The 20,454-nt window shown below is 38.7% G+C and overlaps 2 protein-coding genes across 18 annotated transcripts in view; one reads left to right on the top strand and one right to left on the bottom strand.

Annotated features, from left to right (window-relative positions):
- Positions 1-1,150: 1,150 nt before the first annotated feature.
- Positions 1,151-12,262, top strand: PDCD6 (programmed cell death 6). Of its 3 annotated transcripts, XM_013957752.2 has the most exons (7): positions 1,512-1,570; positions 4,125-4,224; positions 4,754-4,815; positions 8,106-8,150; positions 9,246-9,404; positions 10,095-10,204; positions 11,712-12,262. In XM_013957752.2, exons 2-7 carry the CDS (start codon positions 4,196-4,198, stop codon positions 11,808-11,810), a joined length of 504 nt encoding a protein of 167 aa, XP_013813206.1. In that variant the 5' UTR covers positions 1,512-1,570; positions 4,125-4,195; the 3' UTR covers positions 11,811-12,262. The 3 variants fall into 3 exon arrangements, with proteins under 3 accessions (XP_013813205.1, XP_013813204.1, XP_013813206.1); XM_013957751.2 differs by lacking the exon at positions 4,125-4,224 and having other exon boundaries at positions 1,151-1,570; positions 9,246-9,398; XM_013957750.2 differs by lacking the exon at positions 4,125-4,224 and having other exon boundaries at positions 1,151-1,570.
- Positions 12,263-17,456: 5,194 nt separating this feature from the next.
- LOC106496950 (uncharacterized) overlaps positions 17,457-20,454 on the bottom strand; it is a 50,934-nt gene continuing 47,936 nt past the window's right edge. For 14 of the 15 annotated variants that reach the window (XM_067291121.1, XM_067291129.1, XM_067291136.1 and 11 more), the window contains 2 exons: positions 19,437-20,267; positions 17,457-18,648 (listed from right to left, as the gene is read on the bottom strand). In XM_067291121.1, coding sequence (XP_067147222.1) covers positions 18,593-18,648; positions 19,437-20,267 — 887 coding nt within the window. In that variant the 3' untranslated portion in view covers positions 17,457-18,592. Of the gene's footprint in view, positions 18,649-19,425; positions 20,268-20,454 lie in introns of all 15 variants that reach the window. The other variant, XM_067291128.1, reaches the window with a different exon arrangement.

Genomic DNA, 20,454 nt, shown 5'->3' with positions numbered 1-20,454 from the left:
CAAATTTGCTAGCAAAAGGTAGACCTGGTTACTAGCCCATTCTCTCAAGGCCTCATTTTTTACTTCACACTTTCTGAGCTCTACATGACAAACATGTAAATGTACTTTTTTCAGCTTGTCTCTTTGCTAGCCTCCACGAGTCATAAATCTGTATCCCAGCAGTTGGTGACAGGAAAAGACAAGACAATTTCTGTATGCAGCTGGCCAGGTCATGCTCGCTTTCTTACCACTTTTAGTGAGGGTTTCACTGAGCTAAAGTACATTTTCAAAGGTGGTATTGTCCACCTAGGAGCTGAGGTATTGTTTAACTTGTCTTGCTGCTATGGAACTGACCCCTGAGTTCACTACATTTTTAAAAATAATATTTCCAAACCTGCTATTACTTCAAAGTTAAACACATTAAACTATCCTTTGGATACATAATGACCTATTCTTTCTTGTAAAGATTAGTAGTATTCTCCATTCAGAAATTACTTTTTAGCTTTCCCAGAATGCTGCTTTATGAATTGGAAAAAATAAATGGCAGTTTCCTAGGCACAGTCTATGAAGCTGCCAGTTTGATTAAGAATGGTATCAATGGCAAATTTATTTCTTAAGCACACTCCTGCACAGATAGTAACTCCTTTTACTAGGAGAACATGCACCATATCATAGCTGCACCCTTATGTAATGAGGGGCTGGAGTGCTTATTTATCATTTTTTCGAGGTTAAGATCATTCCAGAGCAGGGATGCTGACATGTTTAATTAACATACAGCATCTTCAAAAAGCTGGACTGCTGGAGACCTTGGAGCATGGCTTGCTTCAGCCTCCTGTTCACGAGGAAAGGCAGATGCTCATTTCAAAATTCAGGGGAGAGGCTGCATAGACAGTGTGGCTGTGCGGGGAGCAGGAAAGGATGTGGGCAGGCACTCCCCGCAGAAAGATGGTTCTCCCGGAGAAGAGCAGAGAGCTTTTGCGCAGGCCTGGTCCAAACCTGCCAGAATTACTGGAAGTAACCCGAGGTCGGGACTATATTCCTGGATTTTCACCCCAAATAGCAATGTCCGCGCCCCCAGGCGCTGCAACACGGGAGAACCACCCGTAAGGCGGAAGCCGCGCCCCGGGCCAGCGGAAAGGCCGGGGCCAGCCCCGCCGCTCTCAGAAATCACGGGCAGAAGGGCCCGGCCCGGCTGGAGCAGCCCCAGGCCCGCGGGATCCCCGCCCGCTGCGGGCTCCGCCCTGCGGGAGGCCCCGCCTCTGCCCAGGCAACCACGACGACAGCTGTCCCCTGGGAAAGAGCAGGCCTCTCTGCCCGCGGCTTCTCCCGGGATTCCCCCGGGGCGACGCCCTACATCTCCCGCAATGGCTGTGCGCCTGCCCCGCTCATGACGTCACGGACCGCGCTACGTAAGCGAGCGCATCCCGGAACTGCAGGGAGGAGAGTCTGAGCTCTTCGTCCGCGGAGGGTTCCGCAGTCTCGGGGCGCTGTGCTGGGGCCGGGACCAGGACATGGCGGCTGGCTATCAGTACAGGCCCAACGGCGGGGCCGGGCTGGCCGATCCGAGCTTCCTGTGGAACGTCTTCCAGAGGTGAGGCCGCGCGGAGCGACCTGCGCGCCTGTGCCGCCAAGCGGCTCGTGCCCCTGCCCCACCCCCCTCGGCCGCCGCCCCCGCGCGTGCGGCGCGTACCCGCCGCGCCGTACTGGGGTGGCCGCCGCGACCCTTGTCTGCCTCGGGCGGAGGGGATCGGCCGGGTGCGCGGGGCAGCGCCGCCCCTGGGTGGTACGGTCCTGCCCGGCAGCTCCAGCCTTGTCTGTGCGGAGGGGAACGGCAGGGCCGGCCCGAGCTCGTGGGTGCCGGTCCGGGCGGCGAGGGGCACCAGCTAGTTTCGCGGAGCAGGGGCAGGCGCGGCCTGGCCGGGGCTGCGGTGCCTGATGTGGCGTCGGGAGGCTGGGAAGTGCCGGAACCCCCCGGCAGCCGCGGGAAGCTGTAACTGCCCCGGGGTGTCCAACGGGAGGAGCTGCCCTTTGGCTGCCTCGGGGCCTGTCTGGGCACGTAAACGTCGCGGTTAGGTCGCTATAACAGGAACCTGAGGGAAAGTACTGAGAGAGGCTCGAGAAAAGGTATGACTCAATTTTAGAGTAAGGAAAGGTGGATTCATGGATGCAAGAAGATAACCTGCAAAACATTGAAGTCATTTGTGAACTGAGAAACTAGAAAGGATTGCAACCTCTGGAGGGTAAATGTAAAAACACAAGAAGGCTTGTAAAAAGGAATCTGATGAATGCTTATAGCAGAAAGCTTAAAAACTTACGATAAGTCCAATACATCATGAGCAGAAACTGCCAGAGTCAGTAGGCTAGTATTAAAACAAGTACTGGTGTTGAGGCCACAGCAGTAGTGAAGTTAACTGGGTTCGTGTCCATGTCCTGTAGGAAAAATAGGGGATGTTCCAACATTGCACCCATTTTGTAGGAGATCTGTCTTGACTAATGATTGCAAGAAGAGGTTAAGGAGTAGATGAAATGAACAATAAATTGCTAAAACTGAATAATATTTACTCAGTAATTCCTGAGTGACTCAGGAATGTGATGGTTTACCTGTCAATCCTTACATAGAAATGACTTCATCTGAGGACTTGGAGGTGGCAAACATGAATGCCACTTCTTTTTTTAAAGGGTCTAGAAAGAAACAGAGGAGCGATCTGATTTCTGTACCAGGCAAATCAGTAGGAACCATTTTAAACAATGTAGCTAGTGGGAAGAGTTGCATGGCTTTTGTTGAAAGAATTCCTATCTGGCAAACTACTGTATAATTCTTTGAATATATTTCATAAGGATTGAGTATAGATATGGATAGAACTGGTACAGTTGACATCTGCATAGTTTCCCAAGAGGTTTTCAACAGTGTTAAATATCAAAGGCCTTTAAAGAAATTTAGTAGCTGTAGAATAGAAGGGAGGGTCCTTTGATGGATAAATAGCTGACTAAAAAGAATAATATATGGTCATCTATCACACTGATGGATGAAGCGCTTCTGGAATGTTCATTCAACTTGTTCTTAAGCAACTGTGGCTGCTTATGAGGGTGAAATGAAGGTGGATAATAAGATGAAATTTATTCATTACACTGAGTCCTCACTCTTAGTATAAAAATTACTACGAAGGCTTGCAGGAGCACCTTATAATACTGATTGACTGATTTTAAGAAGGATGATGGTCATATAATGGTTGATGAAATCCAGAATAGATAAGTGAGGTACCAGAGGAAGAGCCACCTTAACTTCACATAATTTTATGTATAAAATGAATGTTCTTTAACCTGACTGATGCTCAGGACCAATTTATAGGCATAGGTAGGTTATAACACATTTTCATGAAAATGTCAGCTTAGCACTCAATAGCAGTTCATAAAAGGTAAATTAAATGTTAGGAATTATTAGGAAAGAAATAGGAAATAAAAAAGGGAATGTCTTTTTACTGTTGTATAATCTATGCAACTTATGCCTGCAACTTTCAGTTTAGATTCTTTCCCTACCTCAGAAATGATATGGTGGAAAGAATTTAAAAAGCTTAGAAAAAGACAGCAAAGAATAAATAAAATAGCTTCTACAGAAGGACCAACTAAGCATGACTCTGCTTTGGAATGGAAATAACTGAGGGGAAATAAAAAATTGTCAGTGGCATGGGGGATGTGGATTATTGATCCCACTCCAGGACAAGAAGTAGGAAGCATCAAATTAAGCTGCTAGGTACAGTCTGTTATCTTCAGAACTGATTAGCTTAGCATTCCTCATGCCTACAACTAAGTGAGGTTTGCCATTTTATAGGACCTGTCTTTTCTCTGCTTAAGTCATCCAAAACTAGCCCTGATCACTAGACTTTTGGGTTTTTTTTTTTTTTTGACCTAAAAAGGTATCATCTCCTTCCTCTTTCCCTTAACTGCTTAAATATGGCAGTCCTCAGAAATGTGAGTTTGTGGGTTTGAGCCCCCTTCAAGTAAAAGATGGAGACAAACAAGTCTTGAGTGGCCACTACGGTCCTTGTATAAAATGGAAGGAAGCCACCATCACTTTCAGATATCCTCCTAAAGAAGGAGTGACCCTGCTTTATCTGTGTAGAAATGACTTAGGTTCTTAATTTCAGGACAAAACTCCATTCTCCAAGACTATAGACTGTGAAGGCTCAATGGAAGTTGGTACCTACTTACTGTTACTATGTGTTTGAATGCCAGAAGAGGCTTGCGGTAGGTTATTTCCACATTTTGCACTGGTTACATTAGTGGCTTTCTCTACATTGCCAGCATCTTACTGTGAGAAACTGGATGCCCAATTTAGGGCTGTGCTTTGGGAGCCAAACTAAGTATTGTGACATGAGGCATTTTGTGGATTTAACCTTTTCATTAGAGCATTGTGCACCCTGCTCTTATTTAAAAAAAAAAAAAAAAAAAAAAAAAAAACTTTCTTAGGTGGATTATGCCCAAATTGACTTATTGTCAGTGTGGATGCCTGTGTGGGTCTCCTAAATCATAAATAAGTTTAGAAGAGTTGTCTTTGTAGTTTGTGTTCTGTTCCAGTATGTTTCATCAATCTCAATGATGTGTTTAATTTGTAGTAAGGTGAAATGGTTTACCAAATAAAATGTAATTGATTAATTTTCCCTAAAAGTTTACTCTTATTTTTGTGAGTAGGAAATAGAATGATTAGGTCTCTACAACTGTAAGTGGAACCTGTTAATTGTATACTTTTAAAGCTTATTGCTTTTTTTTTTGTCAGGGTTGATAAAGATAGGAGTGGAATAATATCTGATAACGAACTTCAGCAGGCATTATCTAATGGTAAGTCTGTAAATGAGCAATGAAATAGTTAATTGTAAACTTAATGCTAAATTTCATGAAACTGATTACTTCATGTCAGAATTCTTTGATGGGGGGAAAAAAAGTTTTTAACACCTATTAACACCATTTAATCTACAGCCAAAGGCTGAAGGGGAGGAGAAAGGTGGACAATCTTCCCCCTTTGGTTGTGGGTTTGTTTTTTGTTTTTTGTTTTTTGTTTTTTTTTTTTTTGATCCCACTGTTCTTGGTTTTGGATTTAAAGGAAAATTTTCTGGTTTTGATGCATGTTAATAATAATGCACTACAAGCAGTGTTCCTATTGTAAGCCCCATTGATTTGCATTCTAGGGAGAGAAGGCATGCACATCACCTCTTTATTTTTTTCAGCTCCATTTCCTATAAAAGTGATTTATATTCCTCACTCATCACTACTAAACCTGTCACTTTTTTTTTTTTCTTCAACCAGGATCAGTGTATAACCTTGACAAAGATTATATGCTTACATCCAGCCTTTGTTACTGCATGTACAATCTTCTTATACGTTATGGTACAGGAAGTGAAGATTGGGAAGAGTTACTTCTCATGAAGATGGGCCGTAACTTTTTTTTTTCTTTTTCCTTAATGAGGGATAACTAGGTGAGGAGGGTTCTTTTTAAGAAGTAGGAAGATGCAGTCCAGATCAGTATTAAAACTTGGTAGTAGTGTTTCAGTTCCCTGTCATTACATTTAAAGGGTAACTAAGGTGTGCTCAAACAACTCATGGAAGCAAATAAAAACAGAAGAATCTGTCCAATAACCTTTTTTTTTTTTTTCTGGCAACTTGAGCTGTTTGGAGTTGTACTTTGGCCTTTTCCTTTCCCCCTCCCACTGGATTTTGAAGCTCCTTGCACATCTTGAATCCATGTCAAGTTCCCCTTTACAGAATGTTTAATTCTCTCACCTTTCTGCTCACTGTGACTGAGAAAGGTTTAAACTGGTATTGTGTGGTGCAATGCAAACAGACTGAAAGCCTTCTTTTTTGTCAGTAATCACCTGACTTGTAATAAATTCAGATGGATCTAGTTGGTAAAAATGTTTTGGGTTTTTTTGTTTTGTTTTTGGGGTTTTTTTTTAGTAAATTAGCCTTATGAGAATGTTTATGTTCAGTAATATATTTGATAGGTTAAAAGCAATGCATCAGTTACCACACCTGATTCCTGAATAAAATATTTTGTTCTGAACAAACTTCACCAAAAGCTGAAGTTAATAAAGTCACAATTTTCATTTGAGATTCCAGTGCTGTTTGCAACAGCCTCTGCCACTTTAAACTTAATATCCCTTAAATATCTTCTCATCTGATAGTTTTCACTATTTATTACACAAATACATTAAATTCTATCCAAACTATTTTCATTCCTTGTTTACAGTACAGATTAGCAGTTTCAATGGTTGGCAGTTATGACAAGTTCCCACAAAATTAATTTGCTATTAGGCAAAATGTTTACAGAACTACAAATTAACTTGATTTTCCAGTTTTCCTTTATTCCAAAAGAATCTAGATCTTATATACCAAAGTCACTAACAATTCATTATATTCTTTTCAAAATATATTGTCTAGCAGATGGTTGTGCATAGCTGTTGTGCAATCTTACATGGGCTAAAAGAATGTAGATGTACTTATTTCTAAAACCCTAAAAAACAATGCACAGCTCTCATTACAACCTGAAGTTGGATTTTAGTGTTTTTTGACATCCAGCTTTTCAAAATGCCAAATTTATGTAAATAACTATATTTATCTGGAAGGGATTGATCATCACTTTTTAGAGTTGTTTGCACAATAAAATCCTATGCTTCCTTGTTTTTCTGTCCCGCCGTATAAAATTAATAGTAAGAGTCGGGGAGGCGGAGGGAATAGTCCTTTAAGTTTAAACAGACTGACAGACTGAAACTGGTACAGTTCTTCAGCACTGGAGTTGGTTTGCTTTCTGGAATCTGTATTAGTTTCTTTGAAACTTTCAACATAAATTATCTTTCAAATTCTGTTTTTACTTTTTTTTCCTCTATTCTGTTGAGAGTTAAATGCTGGCACCCTATCAATAATTCCATTATTTCTGATCCTTATCAGGAAACATATAACTCTAAGGCATTGTTATTCTCTAAAATACTGGTGTTTCTTATGCATTTTCAGAGCTACTTTTATTCTTCTCTTTCTTTGCTAACCCAGACCTTATATTTCTCTTTATGTGCAAATAGTCATATAGTCTGTCTTCAGTAAAGGTTTTTCCACCTTTTGCTGCATCTGTAGATTTACACTGATACAGTTTCCTGTAATAGGAGAAATTCAGCATTGGTATAAGCACAGCTTACACCACTGCCTCTTGATTCAGCAAAGCAACAATGTTTTTGCAACGCCTGCTTAATACCAGTGCATTAGGTATTTGTGGTCAGCAACTGCATCATTGCAAACATCTCTACAGTACCCATGGTCTTATTGGCTGTTTTGTGGTCCCTGTACTTAACTTCAGTGAACTTAATACAAGTGTTTTTTGTTCTCTTGGAACTTTCACAGACTTTAGAGAAGTAATGGTGAGATTCTAAATGAGAAGCGGTATGTCTTAATTTACAACTTAACGTTTCTTAGTACTGTGGAATGCTTCCAAGCTAGTGGAAACTAGTCCAACATGAGTAGCTGCTCTTGAAATTCAGGTAGAGGTATTCAGAGAAGAAAAAAGTTCCTCCTCAGATGATTACTGCTCAAGCACTTTTAAGTAGCAACATTTCTCCCTGGTATGAAAATAATAATTTAAACTAACACTTAATTGATTTAGCAGCAGAGGTGGGGTTTATACTAAACAACTAGAAATGGCATTGGGTGATTCTGAAATGTTAGAAACCCTTTTTTCCAGTTCTGTCAGAAACTAAATGCCCTGGAGTAATCCACCTGCAAAATAAGATGTAAGCAGATGTCCTTACTAAGGAACAGATATAAGACATTGTTTGATTTATACCTTACAACTCATCTGTTCCAATCAGTGGAAGAACTGGGGTTGGGTTTTGTTTTTGTTTTGTGCAGCCTGAAGAAATTATTTTGGTTTCTGTGTAGAACCTGTAAAGCATTGGTCAGAAGTCATCTCTGAATAGTCGATAGCTTAGTTACTTCCAAGCAGCCTGTTTTAATCATATGCTAGCTCCATGTCAACTAGCTCTGAATTCACTATATAAGTTCTGATCTGTTTTTTTAATTGTCGTTTGGCTGAATTTTTTTTAAGTGTTGCTTAGTATTGAGGAACTAATTAGTTGTTCCTGTTTCAGGCACATGGACTCCTTTTAATCCAGCAACAGTCCGGTCAATTCTTGGTGAGTGTAATTGTGGTATGTGAAATATTCAGGATATATTGTTGTTTTATGATTTGTTCAGGTGATTGAGAGCTCCAGCTATTGTTGCATGGCTCTTGACAAATAATTATGTATTGAATTATATAGTAAATGCCTGTTTCAAGGCCTTTCTGAAGCAGTTTAGTTGGTCATAATATTAATAAGCTGGTCTTTCATTATAAGACAGTACTTTACTCGTCCTTTCTGTAGACAACCGAATAGTAGTAAGATAAATTGAAATTCTGGCCACTCTGAAAAACAGAAATGTATTCCTTTTGTGTATACATATATGTGTTTGTCAGAGTAACCTGAGAAAATGTTACTAGACAACTGAATAGATAACAAATGTAATAAGAGTATAGGGAAATTGTCAGCTTTAAATATTTTAAAAGGCATTACACAGCTTGCCTTAATTTTGCCTTTTGTATTTTAATCCTGTTCTGCTCCAAAAAGACAAAACAGAGGCTTTACTATGCTTGAAATTTTTTTTAATGCATCTTAAAATATGTTCCAGTGATGTGGAAGATGAAGGTGGTAGAACAGAAAGGGGAGAAATTCAAGCTCAGTCGTCTTCTCTATCATACTGCTTATAAATCTAAGGACTAAGTATTTTGCTATTTTTTTAAATAAATATTCATCAGGAATCAGAATTTCATCACTGTGCAACATGCTATTTGTATAAAAAAAAGACAGTCTTGACAAGTATCAGTAAGTCAAATGCAGATTAGCATTTCAGCACCTTTAGCAGTCAATGGGTGTTGTAGACTTTTTAATTTCATGAGTCCTTAGAAAAGAGCAACAGTCACTCTTGTTTTGTCACTGTATGATCAGTCAAGCCCTCAATATTTTTGCTTTCACATTGGGAATGAATCACCCTGGCCCTCTTTTATCTTGCTTTACCCTTTCCCTTGACCTCTGTGTTTGCCTTGGATTAGCAGATCTTTCCAAAAAGTCACTTATCTCAGCAATTTCTCATCTTTCTTCAGAACTTTCCAAAGCGCTCACTTTCTTATTAAAAAAAATAATAGATCTTATTGAAGAGTTGTTTTACATGTCTCTTTCTTTTCTTTGTTTCAGGCATGTTCGACAGAGAAAACAAAGGTGGTGTGAACTTCAGTGAATTCACAGGAGTCTGGAAGTATATCTCAGACTGGCAGAATGTCTTTCGAACGTATGATAGGGACAATTCTGGAATGATTGACAAAAATGAGCTAAAGCAAGCACTAACAGGTTTTGGTAATTCATTTGTAATTACAGCTTTTTGATAGGTTTATATCGTTAAATGAGCTTACGGTTAGGGCTGTACTACTCTGGCAAATGTGACTACAAATAAAAATGAGATGGGTGAAATGCAGTTATCCTTTTTAGGTTTAAGGTGCCTTTTAAAGATATGATGCTGCAAGCACTTTTTTTTTGCCTCTTATAGAAAATATTCCACACTTGTGTATTGACATATCCCGTTTAATTTTTTCCATCTATTTGCCACTCTGAGAGCATTACCAATATTTCAGTTAAACATTTTAACTTAGGAGGGGACTTGAAACAGCTTTCCTCATTTTAAAATGAGGCCAACTGTCTACACTACAGTGGCTTTCTGATGGCAAGAGAACTTTAATGCAATTGACTTCATTTATAAAACCCTGAGATGCAGCCCTAAACAGCTCTCTCAACCAACTAGTCAGTTTAATCAGTAATTGTTTGCTGTGACTTTGTGTATAATTATTACTGAGCATGATTTTATTGAATGCATTTTAGTTGAATACTGTTGTTATGCAGTAGATATACTCATCAAAAAAAAAAATTAGTCTCTTGTAACTGCTTTTTTTTTTTCTTTTGTTCGTTATACCTGCCCTCTAAATAATCTTATTCTTTTTATAGAATGACTGTAGTTAAGTGAAGCCTTTTAAAGCATTTCTTTTTTCCAAGGTTATCGACTGTCTGACCAATTCTATGACATCCTTATTCGGAAATTTGACAGACAAGGAAGAGGACAAGTTGCTTTTGATGACTTTATTCAGTGCTGTGTTGTCTTACAGGTAAGAAAGAAAATGTATTTAACTTCCAGCTGGGGGGAAAAAAAATCCTTACTGTTCCTTAAACTTCTCACTTTGACCATAATATTGGATATAAAACTTGCTTATAAATAAACATCCATTTAAATAAAGTGGACAAGAGGTGTTAGCAAGTCAATTTAACAAGTCAAAAATTGTATGGGGGAAAAATAACATAAAATAGTCTCAATGCTTTTAAAAGGAAAACACTTAATACTATTTCCATTAGTTTAATAAACACTTTTCCTCCAAATCCTGGGTGTGTTAGACCTGGAGTGTCATGTCCCATGGTGTACTTTTCAGCATAATCAGAAATTAAATTCTCTTAATCTAGGTTGTGGGGCTTTGTCCATGTGTCTGTTTAAGGTCAGACTAAAAAAGAATTTGACCTGGCAGATGGGTTAATCAGTCTTTCTTAACTGCTGTTCCTGCAATGGCAGTGGTGTAGTAAAAGACATTTTAAAACAAAACAAAACAAAAACAAAAAAAAACCAACTTTCCGTAACAAATGCTTATACGAATACTTACATTAAGGAAAACTACAGTTTTTATAGTTATGTTTTACTGCTTAAAAAATTCATCACTAAATGATTTCTCACTTCAATGCTTAAAGTTTCTCTAAACTGCTCTGACTCTTCTGAAATGCATATAAGACTTTGGGAAAAGTTGGGAAACTGTAGCAGTGGACAAGCTAAATTTTAGTAGGAGAGGGAGGATTTCTTTTCTTTCTTACAGTGGCCAGCATTGCACCAGTATCTTAAATGTTTTCTGACATGTAACATGAAGAGAACAGTACTGGAGTACTCTTTCCTTATTTGCAAACAGGTGTTTCTGTTCCTTTCCTTTTTGCTTTATGCTTATAGCCATAACTGCTTGCTGCTGCTGAAACATCAGTTGTTCTTACATTCATTTGTACTAGGTGTTATACTTTGTTATGAATTTAAACTCTAATAAAGAGGTCTTTAAAAGAGAATGTCATTCAGTTGGTGTTTGTGAAACCATACTGGTACTTATTTTGGTTCATTATCTGTATTGCCTATCATCTCTAAATGCTCATCTGTAATTAGGAGGTTTATGGAGACAACTGAGATCCTAATGTAACACTATGCTTATTTGGTAGAGGGTGAGAATTTGGATTCTCATTGTTTTCTGTCTCTAGATGTATGACTCTTAAATGTCTTATGAACATGTCTTATGAGCCTCTTCTCCCTTTTTACAGCCAGTCACAAGAAGCTGGCTGGCTGAACTAAGAGGTGCCTAGATAGGCTTAGATGTTGTATCATACAATGATTTTTAAAATCAGATCTACTGCACAGCTCAAACATAAGTCACAGCAGAGAACTAAATGAGAATGTAGTATGCATGAGAATATAAACTGACAAAAGGGGAATGATCAGAAAGTGTTCATAAAGAAACATAGGTGGCAAGTGGAATATATAGTAGTCTAAACTTTCCCTGTGTACATTTTTTTTAATTTATTTTTTCTTTTCAGAGGCTGACTGATGTATTCAGACGTTATGATACTGATCAAGATGGCTGGATTCAAGTGTCCTATGAGCAATATCTTTCCATGGTTTTCAGCACTGTATGACAGTGACAGCTAGGAATTGCACACTGGCATTATACAGACTGGAGTTGCCAAATCATCATGTACTGAATAAGATTACTGATATATCAAAATGGATACAACTTCTCATTCTTAAATTTTGTATGTTGGTCACCACCTTCACAATGTTTGTACTGTGTGTCTGTTGGCTTTTACTTTGTATCGCTGTACCACCTGACAATATCATGCTTACTGCAGTACGGAAAACACAGAATCTAGATTTAACTGGTGCAATGTCACCTTAACTTTCTTCCATATATCTTGCATGGGGAAAAATGACTTTTTAGAAATGCCAAATTAAAATAGTGCTTGTTAGTTTGTAAAGAAATTTGAAAGTCAGACTTGCACAACATGTTTTGCATGTGCCTTACTTTGTATTAAAAATGAATACATTAAATTTTTATAAGTTTAAAATTAAGTAAAAATATTTGACCAACTTTTTTTTTGCACAGTGGTGTGGGGTTGTTTGGGGGGGGAGGGGGGTTGTGTTTTTGTGGGGTTGGTTGTTCTGGTTTTTAAGGGGGTGGTGGTTGCATTTCTGTAGTTTATTTTTCCATGGTTAGGTTAGCAAGGTTAGAGCTTGAACCTTAAGCAGCACCAGGGCCTTAGCATACATACCACCTACTATTTAACCAGTGAAGTCTGGGAAGGGGGGAAAAAAGGGTTGTTTAAAAGAATTTCCTTAGGGAATAGGAGAAACTAGTATTATTGCACAGTAGGCCAGCGTGGTTCTTAGATGAATACACTGCTGGCCAAGTTAATGGTTCTGTCCAAGATAGAGGAAGTTCCATCCTTTGTACCTCAGGATGGTAAAACTACATTTTATGTCTTGTGTATGCTCTTTTGCCTTTCTTTTCCCACTTATACTCCTCAACAGCCACACTAGCCGCACTAGCCCCACTTCCCTGTGTAGAGCAACGATGGCATAAATTTGTCCGTGCTACCTCAGCTGGACAGGTGACAGGGCAAACATTTTTCTACACTGATTCTGGTAATATCAAGTTGCTAAAATGCCTCCCTGAGATGCTATGCCAGGTAGAATTTGACATATTTTGCCATGATCAAGACAGATGGTGTAATTTTTGCCAGTGACTGTGAGAAACACAAGCCTGAACACATACAAGAACTTTGTACCAAACTGGCATTTCAAAGCAGCTGCTCTTAAATCAGTACTTTTTCACATTTCACTGTAACAGAACTAATGATCAACACTGAACTATAAACACTGTCATCCTCCTAGCCTGTACTTTAACTGAGTGCATATAAAAGGATCAGGTAACACTGCAGAAAGTCCTAAAATAAAGTAGCAAATTGGTATCATAACAACCCCCCATGATTATCCTGAAACCTACCAATTGGGGGCAGAGGGGGGGAAATACTGCCTTGAATTAAAAGCAAGCCACCTAAGGGGGAATGGAAGATGTCACCTACGGAAGAATTAGTACACTTAAGTCCTAAATCCAATTGTAAACTGACTTGTCTTGCACCAGTAAGGAAATTAAAACTGATGGGAAGTAAATAAAGCCTGCTTGTTTAACACAGAACATGCTTACATTATCCAATTCAATTAAAAAAAACATTCAGGAAAAAATATTACCTGAAACTGTTACTCTTCAGGATATGTTCACAAGGATACCTACAGGCAAGAGCTTTTAGTCAAAAACTTTTTTTTAACCACTGCAATACTGATGTATTCCCAAGGCCACCTCCTACTCCCACCCCACATCATTGTATGCAGGCAGTCCACACACTGTCATTTGTTTCAAATTACATAATTGACTACAGATACAGGCAAATAAGCTGTCTTTCACAGGAGCATCTATACATAAACCAATGCTGTGAATGATACCAAGCAGCATTCCAGGAGATTATGCAGAGAAGGGTCAGTCCTCAGATCAAAAGACAACCCTCCTAAAAATCAGCATTACCCCTAAACACCTCCAGCAAGAGTATAGTATCTAGTGTCAGGGTGAAAACAGCCACATGGCAACACTGCAGTTATCAACTAAAGACACAGCGTGCAGAGAAAATATTACTAGTTTTCAAGTGCTAATGACACAGACCCTTAGTGACAGTTTGATAACATTTTTTAAAGACTGTTTCCTAGTGCAAAATATCTGGGGACAGGTTGATGGTCTCTGTAGCATAAGCACGCACAACTAAGCAGTTCTCCCAAAGAGCTTCTGCATATCCAAGAGGGGTTTTTATCATGCAAAAGGCAATGGATTGCTTCTGTGTGATGCTGGGTGTGGGGTGGGGAACAGGAATAATGAAAAACATGTCAGAAAACACCTCAACAAGGATGAATTTTGAAAGCTGATTTGTCTTTATGGAGATAAGGAAGAAAAACATCCAACTTTTAGAGCCTGCACCTCACCCACCCAGAAAGTTGAGACGTCACAAAACATGTTCTCTTCAGAAACAGACAATAAAGGAAGAGCCCCACAGACTAAAAAGAGCTTCTCCATTAAAAGGGAAGAAGAATAAATTAAAGTCCCACTAGGAAATCAGGTCCCTTTGGATAACAACGTATCTGACCAGAGCACTGAAGACTACTAGTAGGTCCAAGGTAGTGAAACTACTGAAAAGAAAAAAGCTGGAGCCAGAGAAATTAGCCAGGTCATGTCTTGTGAAGGAAGTCATCCTCTATCAGCCAGTCTCATACTTCACTGTCTTTAGTGCAGAGCAACTGCAACCACCACTTTCTAAAAGAGCCTTACTGCTGTGAAAACACTGAAGTGCAGAACCCTGGACTAGAGTGCCTTTGTCTCTGTGGAAAACAGAGATGCTGCTGATGCAAAAAATAGATCAAGATGTGAAAGCAGGTATACTGCAGACCAAGAAACATAAAATAGCCTCCCTTTTAATTTGGAAGTTACTTATTCTAATAAAAGCATCCAAGTTTCTAAGGTCTGTCTCCACTCTCCATACCTTTTTGTAACTAGAAATTCAACTGGAAAATAAGAGCTTTAAGAAGGAAGGGGTTTTAGGCATGAGAGGTCTGGCTCCATAGCTGCATATCAAGCAGTGGACTTTTTGAGATATCACTCAAGAGATATGAGGAATACTGCAGAGAACTGGCACAGATAGTATCCAAACCTTTTTGCCAGAAATTATGAATCCTTATACTGGCTAGAAAGTTTACAGTTTATCCTCCAAAGTACGCTCTACTTTGGATTTTTAACAATGGCTTTATAAGGAAAAGTGATATTAGTTCAAAGGGTTCTAGTATAGCCTCAAAAATCTTGCCTCAGTGCCAAAGCTTGTGGTATAGCTGTATGAGTGCTATAAGAAAACAAGCATTTAAATGATGCTGCTCTGCAGGCTATCAATATCTAGGTAATAAAGATTATTTCTTGATGAAGGACCAAAGTCTAGAGAAATAGGAACAGGAAGAGGACTCATTCTGCTCTAGTTGTATACTACATGGGAGCAAGAGGCAGAACATTGAGGTTTCCTGGGTGTAAGGAGTAGCCAGATGTGATTCAAGAAAAATGGCCAAGACAGGAAAACAGGAGCAGCGAGAGGTCTCGGCTTATGTATCTTGTTGAAGAAATAACTGGGAGGATGACAGAACTTCCAGAGCCGATTTTACTACATTTTCCCGCCCCCCCCCCCCCCCCCCCCCCCGGTGAGGTCTTCTTACCCTGGTGCCTTTGGGGACACTAGAGGTTTTGTTTTTGTTTTTAAAAGCTGGAGCTTTAAACAGTCAGGTGTCTGGATTTATGATTCCCTTTTCCTAATATCAGCTGAATCCTCCTTTAAAGGTGTCAGGGTTGAACTGAGTGAGAAGGAATAAGACAGAATCTAAATCACCATCTCTCAGGCATCATGCTTCTAGGATGAGATGATGGCTAGAGAGAAAGAAGGGAAAACAGGCAGATCCTTAGGGTGGATGTCTCCATTGGCAAAAACTGATTGAGAGAGAGAGAGACGCTGTACAGGAAAACAGCCTAATTTATAAGTACCTGACCTTACGGAGGGAGGGAAGAAGTCACAGAAACACTCCAGGTGAGGCAATGATGCTTAGCATTCACAATTCTACATAGCCCTAGGGGAAAAAGAAATTAAAAAATAAATTTAAAAAAAATCACTCCTGGCACACAGGCAAACAATGCCTTTGCAGAGCTGCACCCTGAAGATGCTTCTGTTTTTTTTTTCCCCCTCTTCATGTGAATGCTAGGAAATTGGACTCCACAAAGCAATGTGTTTCTGCGATAAGAGAGATGCTATGTGTTTGAAGTCAGCTAGTACAGAAGTTGGCTATACCTGTTTGATAAGAAAAAAGACAAACGGGGAAAAAAAAAGTCGTCTGTGAAATCAATTGGGGAAGTGATATCTATATGCCAACAGCCAGTCAAATTTGGGACTGCCAAGTGGCAAACTCCAGCCCAATTATCACTACACAAATTGTACACTGAAGTTCTTCATTTCCAAATTTTGCAAGGAAGACAGATAGATAATAAGAGATTAAGGAGAAAGCAGTGATGCAGCTTGAACTCTGGCTCATCCATGCAACTGAAGGGAACTGAAAAAAAACATAGTACACTGCTGGCAGTAATTGCACATTAGGAATAAAGGAGGATTGGAGCACATATTACAAGATACCATCAGCTTAAAAAAATTCCCTAGATAATAGTGCTTACATATAAGAACCAACAGACAATCATCTCAAGAACCTTACTAATTTTGGTAAGAACTCAACAACAAAAACAGAGAAACAAGGGGCATCTACAGACTCCAAATGCTTATCTACAGACCATGGAACTGTCAGTAAACCAATGCTGAAAAGCATTTCCTACCGTAGCTTGGTCATTATTCCGACTCGACTTCAAAATGCAGGAACTGTTCCCCCAGTGCAGGATTCAGTGCAAAAAACAGGAACAGGAACCATTCCCCAGAACAAAAATAAAAACAAGGGAACTTGGAGGTGGAAAGAGTATCTGATTTGGGAAGAGGTCAGCCACCTACTGTATGCCACTAGAAGATACAATAATGGCAGTAAAACCCAAAAGGGAGTGAGAAATGGGGGGGAAAAAAAAAGAGTCCTCTACAACAACCTCAACTCAAAAAGCAGCATTCAAATGTCTTATCTTTAACTGACAGAATTATAGAAGTAAGGAATATTTTTTGGTAACATTTATTTTTCTAGTTTTATAATTTTAGTTACACTACACTGTCTGTGAGAAAATGTAACACTGGCAAAAATAGTTTCTGATAATTTTCCAATATAGACAAAAACTGATCAGTCTTATAGAGTTTTTAATCAAAATTATGTCAGACACCTATGGAATAAAGTAAGATTTTTTTTTCTTTAACCTAGAAGGTCCAACTGGTAATTCAACAGATAGAAGTGTATGGCACAACTACTGAGACCAAGCCATTAGAAACCACTTAAAACCCTTCAATAAATATGAGGAGGAGGAAAGGAAGTAGCGAAGGGGAATGAAAAAGGAAATTAGATCTTTTCTGATGCACAAGCAAAACAATTATAGAAGGAGAATTTTAGAGAATCAAGTGTACATAGTTTATAATCAATTGCTTTGTTGCCTTTGTATTAAAATTTACATGATATGATCCAAATGTTACTTCAGTGAACAGAAAGATATTATGACAGGTCATGAAGACTAATACAGGTTTAGCACAAGTATTTAATGCAGAGACAGCAAAATATTTCACATGTGGGTGAGAAGAAAAACAACAGTCCACAACATAGCAATGAAAAGAAAAAACAGACTTTGGGAATAATCTGCCTCACTCTAGTCCTTTTCTTTAGTCTTATGGTAAGGTATATGTGACTTTACAAAGCAGATGTCTAAAGCCAGGCATTCACAGTGTCACCTAAACTTAGGGCTCAGGAGTGTAGGGAAAAGAAGAGTTAAGCATGAACCACTCATAAGCATCATGAACTGACAGATATTTCTCAGTACATCATTTTGATTAACTAGATTATCCCTAACCATTATTTTATGACTCCCCTGTAAATTCTAATATTGTTTAATATGCTCTTGCAGTAGAAACAATGAAGAATTTCTATCTTTGTATGGATCAGTTAATCACTTCAGGACTACTAGCGCAACTCAAATGAGCTTTTAAGTCAATTTGTAACAGGTTTGTTCTGAACAACAGGATTAAAAAGTTTGCATATATTTCCCATGTGTCTCTTTTTACATCGCAAAACTGAAAACAAGTAAAACGCCCCACTACATACCTATCCCCCAGAATTGTCTACGGTTTTCTCATATAACATCACAATAAGCCCAGAGAGCAGCTTTGCTGTGACATTCTCCTTTCATTCTTCTAAAGAGAAATGTAGTGTACCCATTTCTAAAAAATATATATATAATAAAATAAATAAAAAACCACTAATCATAAAGCATTAAATTAACTGAATTGGCCTTAAATTTGTGTGAAGAAAAGTACATCTGTATTTTCATGCAATGGACCTGTATTTTCAGTGAATATTCTTCCTAAATAGATAACATAAAAGTAAACCTTTCTTTTTTGTGGGTGGGGGAGAGTGTTTAAAAGGGTGATTAGCTTTTGGCTGACATTGACATATTTGCAAAAATAACAAAATACTGTGTTAACCTCCATTATGTGCAAGTTTGTGTTCCATCTATATTTAACATATTAAAAGATTACACCCTACCTTCCCTTCCCCATTGCAAAAACAAACACAGAATTAAATGCAGTCTCTTTCCTGAAAGCCAAGAGATGGAGATTCTTAAATCTGTTCATGGTTCCAGTTCAGCTGTTGTTGCTTCTTAATCTTTTTCTCTAGTTTCTATTAGCACATTGACTAATGTCTGAATATTGAGTTCTAGAAAGGGGAGACAAAACATTTTAAAGTTACTTCACATAATACAGCATAGAACATGTTCAAATCAAAGTTTTACTGTTAACAAGCCTTCCTAATTCTAGTACAGTAAACAGTTTGCCTTTGTCAAAAATCACATCCAATGACAGCTATCCTGTGGCATGCGTCCACGCCTCTTCAAATATTTTATAAATCTATTTCCAAAGGAGAATCCTTTAGTTTGACTAGTAAATGACTATTCTTAACATTAAGGAATATTTTTGTGCTAATGGAGAAAAAAAAATTGTCACATAAACAAACCAGCTTTTGGGTAACATTTCTGTTTTGTTATCCCTATGTTTTTGATCCATTTTGAGTATTCTCATCTACTATTACGCCATGCAGGCATGCATTCCAATGCATATTTTTTTCTTTATGCCCATACACCCTCTCCCCATAGTTCCCACCCCGACAGTACAAACTCCCTGACCCTGAAATTACAGGCTCAGGATATCACATGCTAGACAGCAAGATGACACGGAAAAACCTTTCAATTCAGGAAAGGTGTATTTATGCTATCAGATTTTTCATCCCACTCACAACTGTATTTAGTGGTCAGGACACAAAGTCTCCTCAGAGAAGCAATTAATGCCATTCTTCAATTGATATAGATGTTGACTGAAATGAATTCTACTCTAAACAGAGCATACTGTCTCTGCAGCACACAACCCGCTGCTTATTTTAAGCAACTAACTTCCTATTAACAACTTTTGATATAATTCATTTTACATGAGAACTAACCACAATCTTACTCTGAAGTGCTGGATAATATGGAGCCAACTGTTTCAGCATCCTGGTCATTGTAGGTATATCCTTTCCTCGTAATCTATTCAAAATGTTGGGAGTAAGACCAACAGCATCTTCATCAAACATCTTATCCGAGCGTCTGCATTGCTGGAAATCTCTGTAAGAACAACTCCCAGAAAAGTAATAATGATGTGAACTCCAATCACTTCTGTAGTTTGACTTCTGATGCCTAAATTCCAGACACCTAGATTCCTGGTTCCACCTGGAGCTACCTCTTCCTGAAGAAGCAGAATTTGCAGAAAATGTGCATGTATTCCTAGACTCATCACCCTTGTAAGAATAGCTTTGTGAAGGATAGTTTGTTGAGTATCTCCCAGATGAAGCATATGGGGGAGAAGAACTGGGATAGCAAAATCCTTGATCACTTATATTCCTTGCTTTTGTATATGCTTTTTGATTCCTCCAATTTATACTTTCCCCATCATACGACATTCTGACAGGGAGATTACTTCCTCGCACATCACTGGACATATATTCTTCCGAATACTCACTCACTGAATTTGTCTCATAGGTAGAGGTCCCATCAGCTGAATTACTGTCAGAGGCAGATCCACTGAACTGTCTCAACCATTCATCGACACCACTGGGAGGACTTCCAGTCTGAAGAGCGAAAGAGTCACTAAGTGCAGACATCATTGAAAAGTCATTAGGTCTTAGTCCATAGGAAGATGATCCATCATCTGTTTGGTAACCGTATGAGTTAGCAGGAGCAAATGAAGCATTTGCAGTACACTGTTCATACTGAGACAAAAAAACTTGATTCCAGTTAGAATTTCCTAAGAGAAAATGAAATAAAAAGGGCACTAAAAGTTAGTGAAATATTAAATTACTATCTGAAAAGGCAGCTATTCTGAGGTTTCATGAAGTGTTCTTCTCCTGTTTCCTTTATGTCTCACCCAAGTCTTGCAGCTTGTCATCCAACAGTCCTCATGTTAAACAGGTTAGAAAAGCTTTTCAGAGAGG

This window comes from Apteryx mantelli, chromosome 2 (genome assembly GCF_036417845.1).
Source record: "Apteryx mantelli isolate bAptMan1 chromosome 2, bAptMan1.hap1, whole genome shotgun sequence".
NCBI classification, from domain to species: Eukaryota; Metazoa; Chordata; class Aves; order Apterygiformes; family Apterygidae; genus Apteryx; species Apteryx mantelli.
Note: the sequence above shows the minus strand (reverse complement) of the source record. Positions and strands in the feature narration are given on the sequence as shown.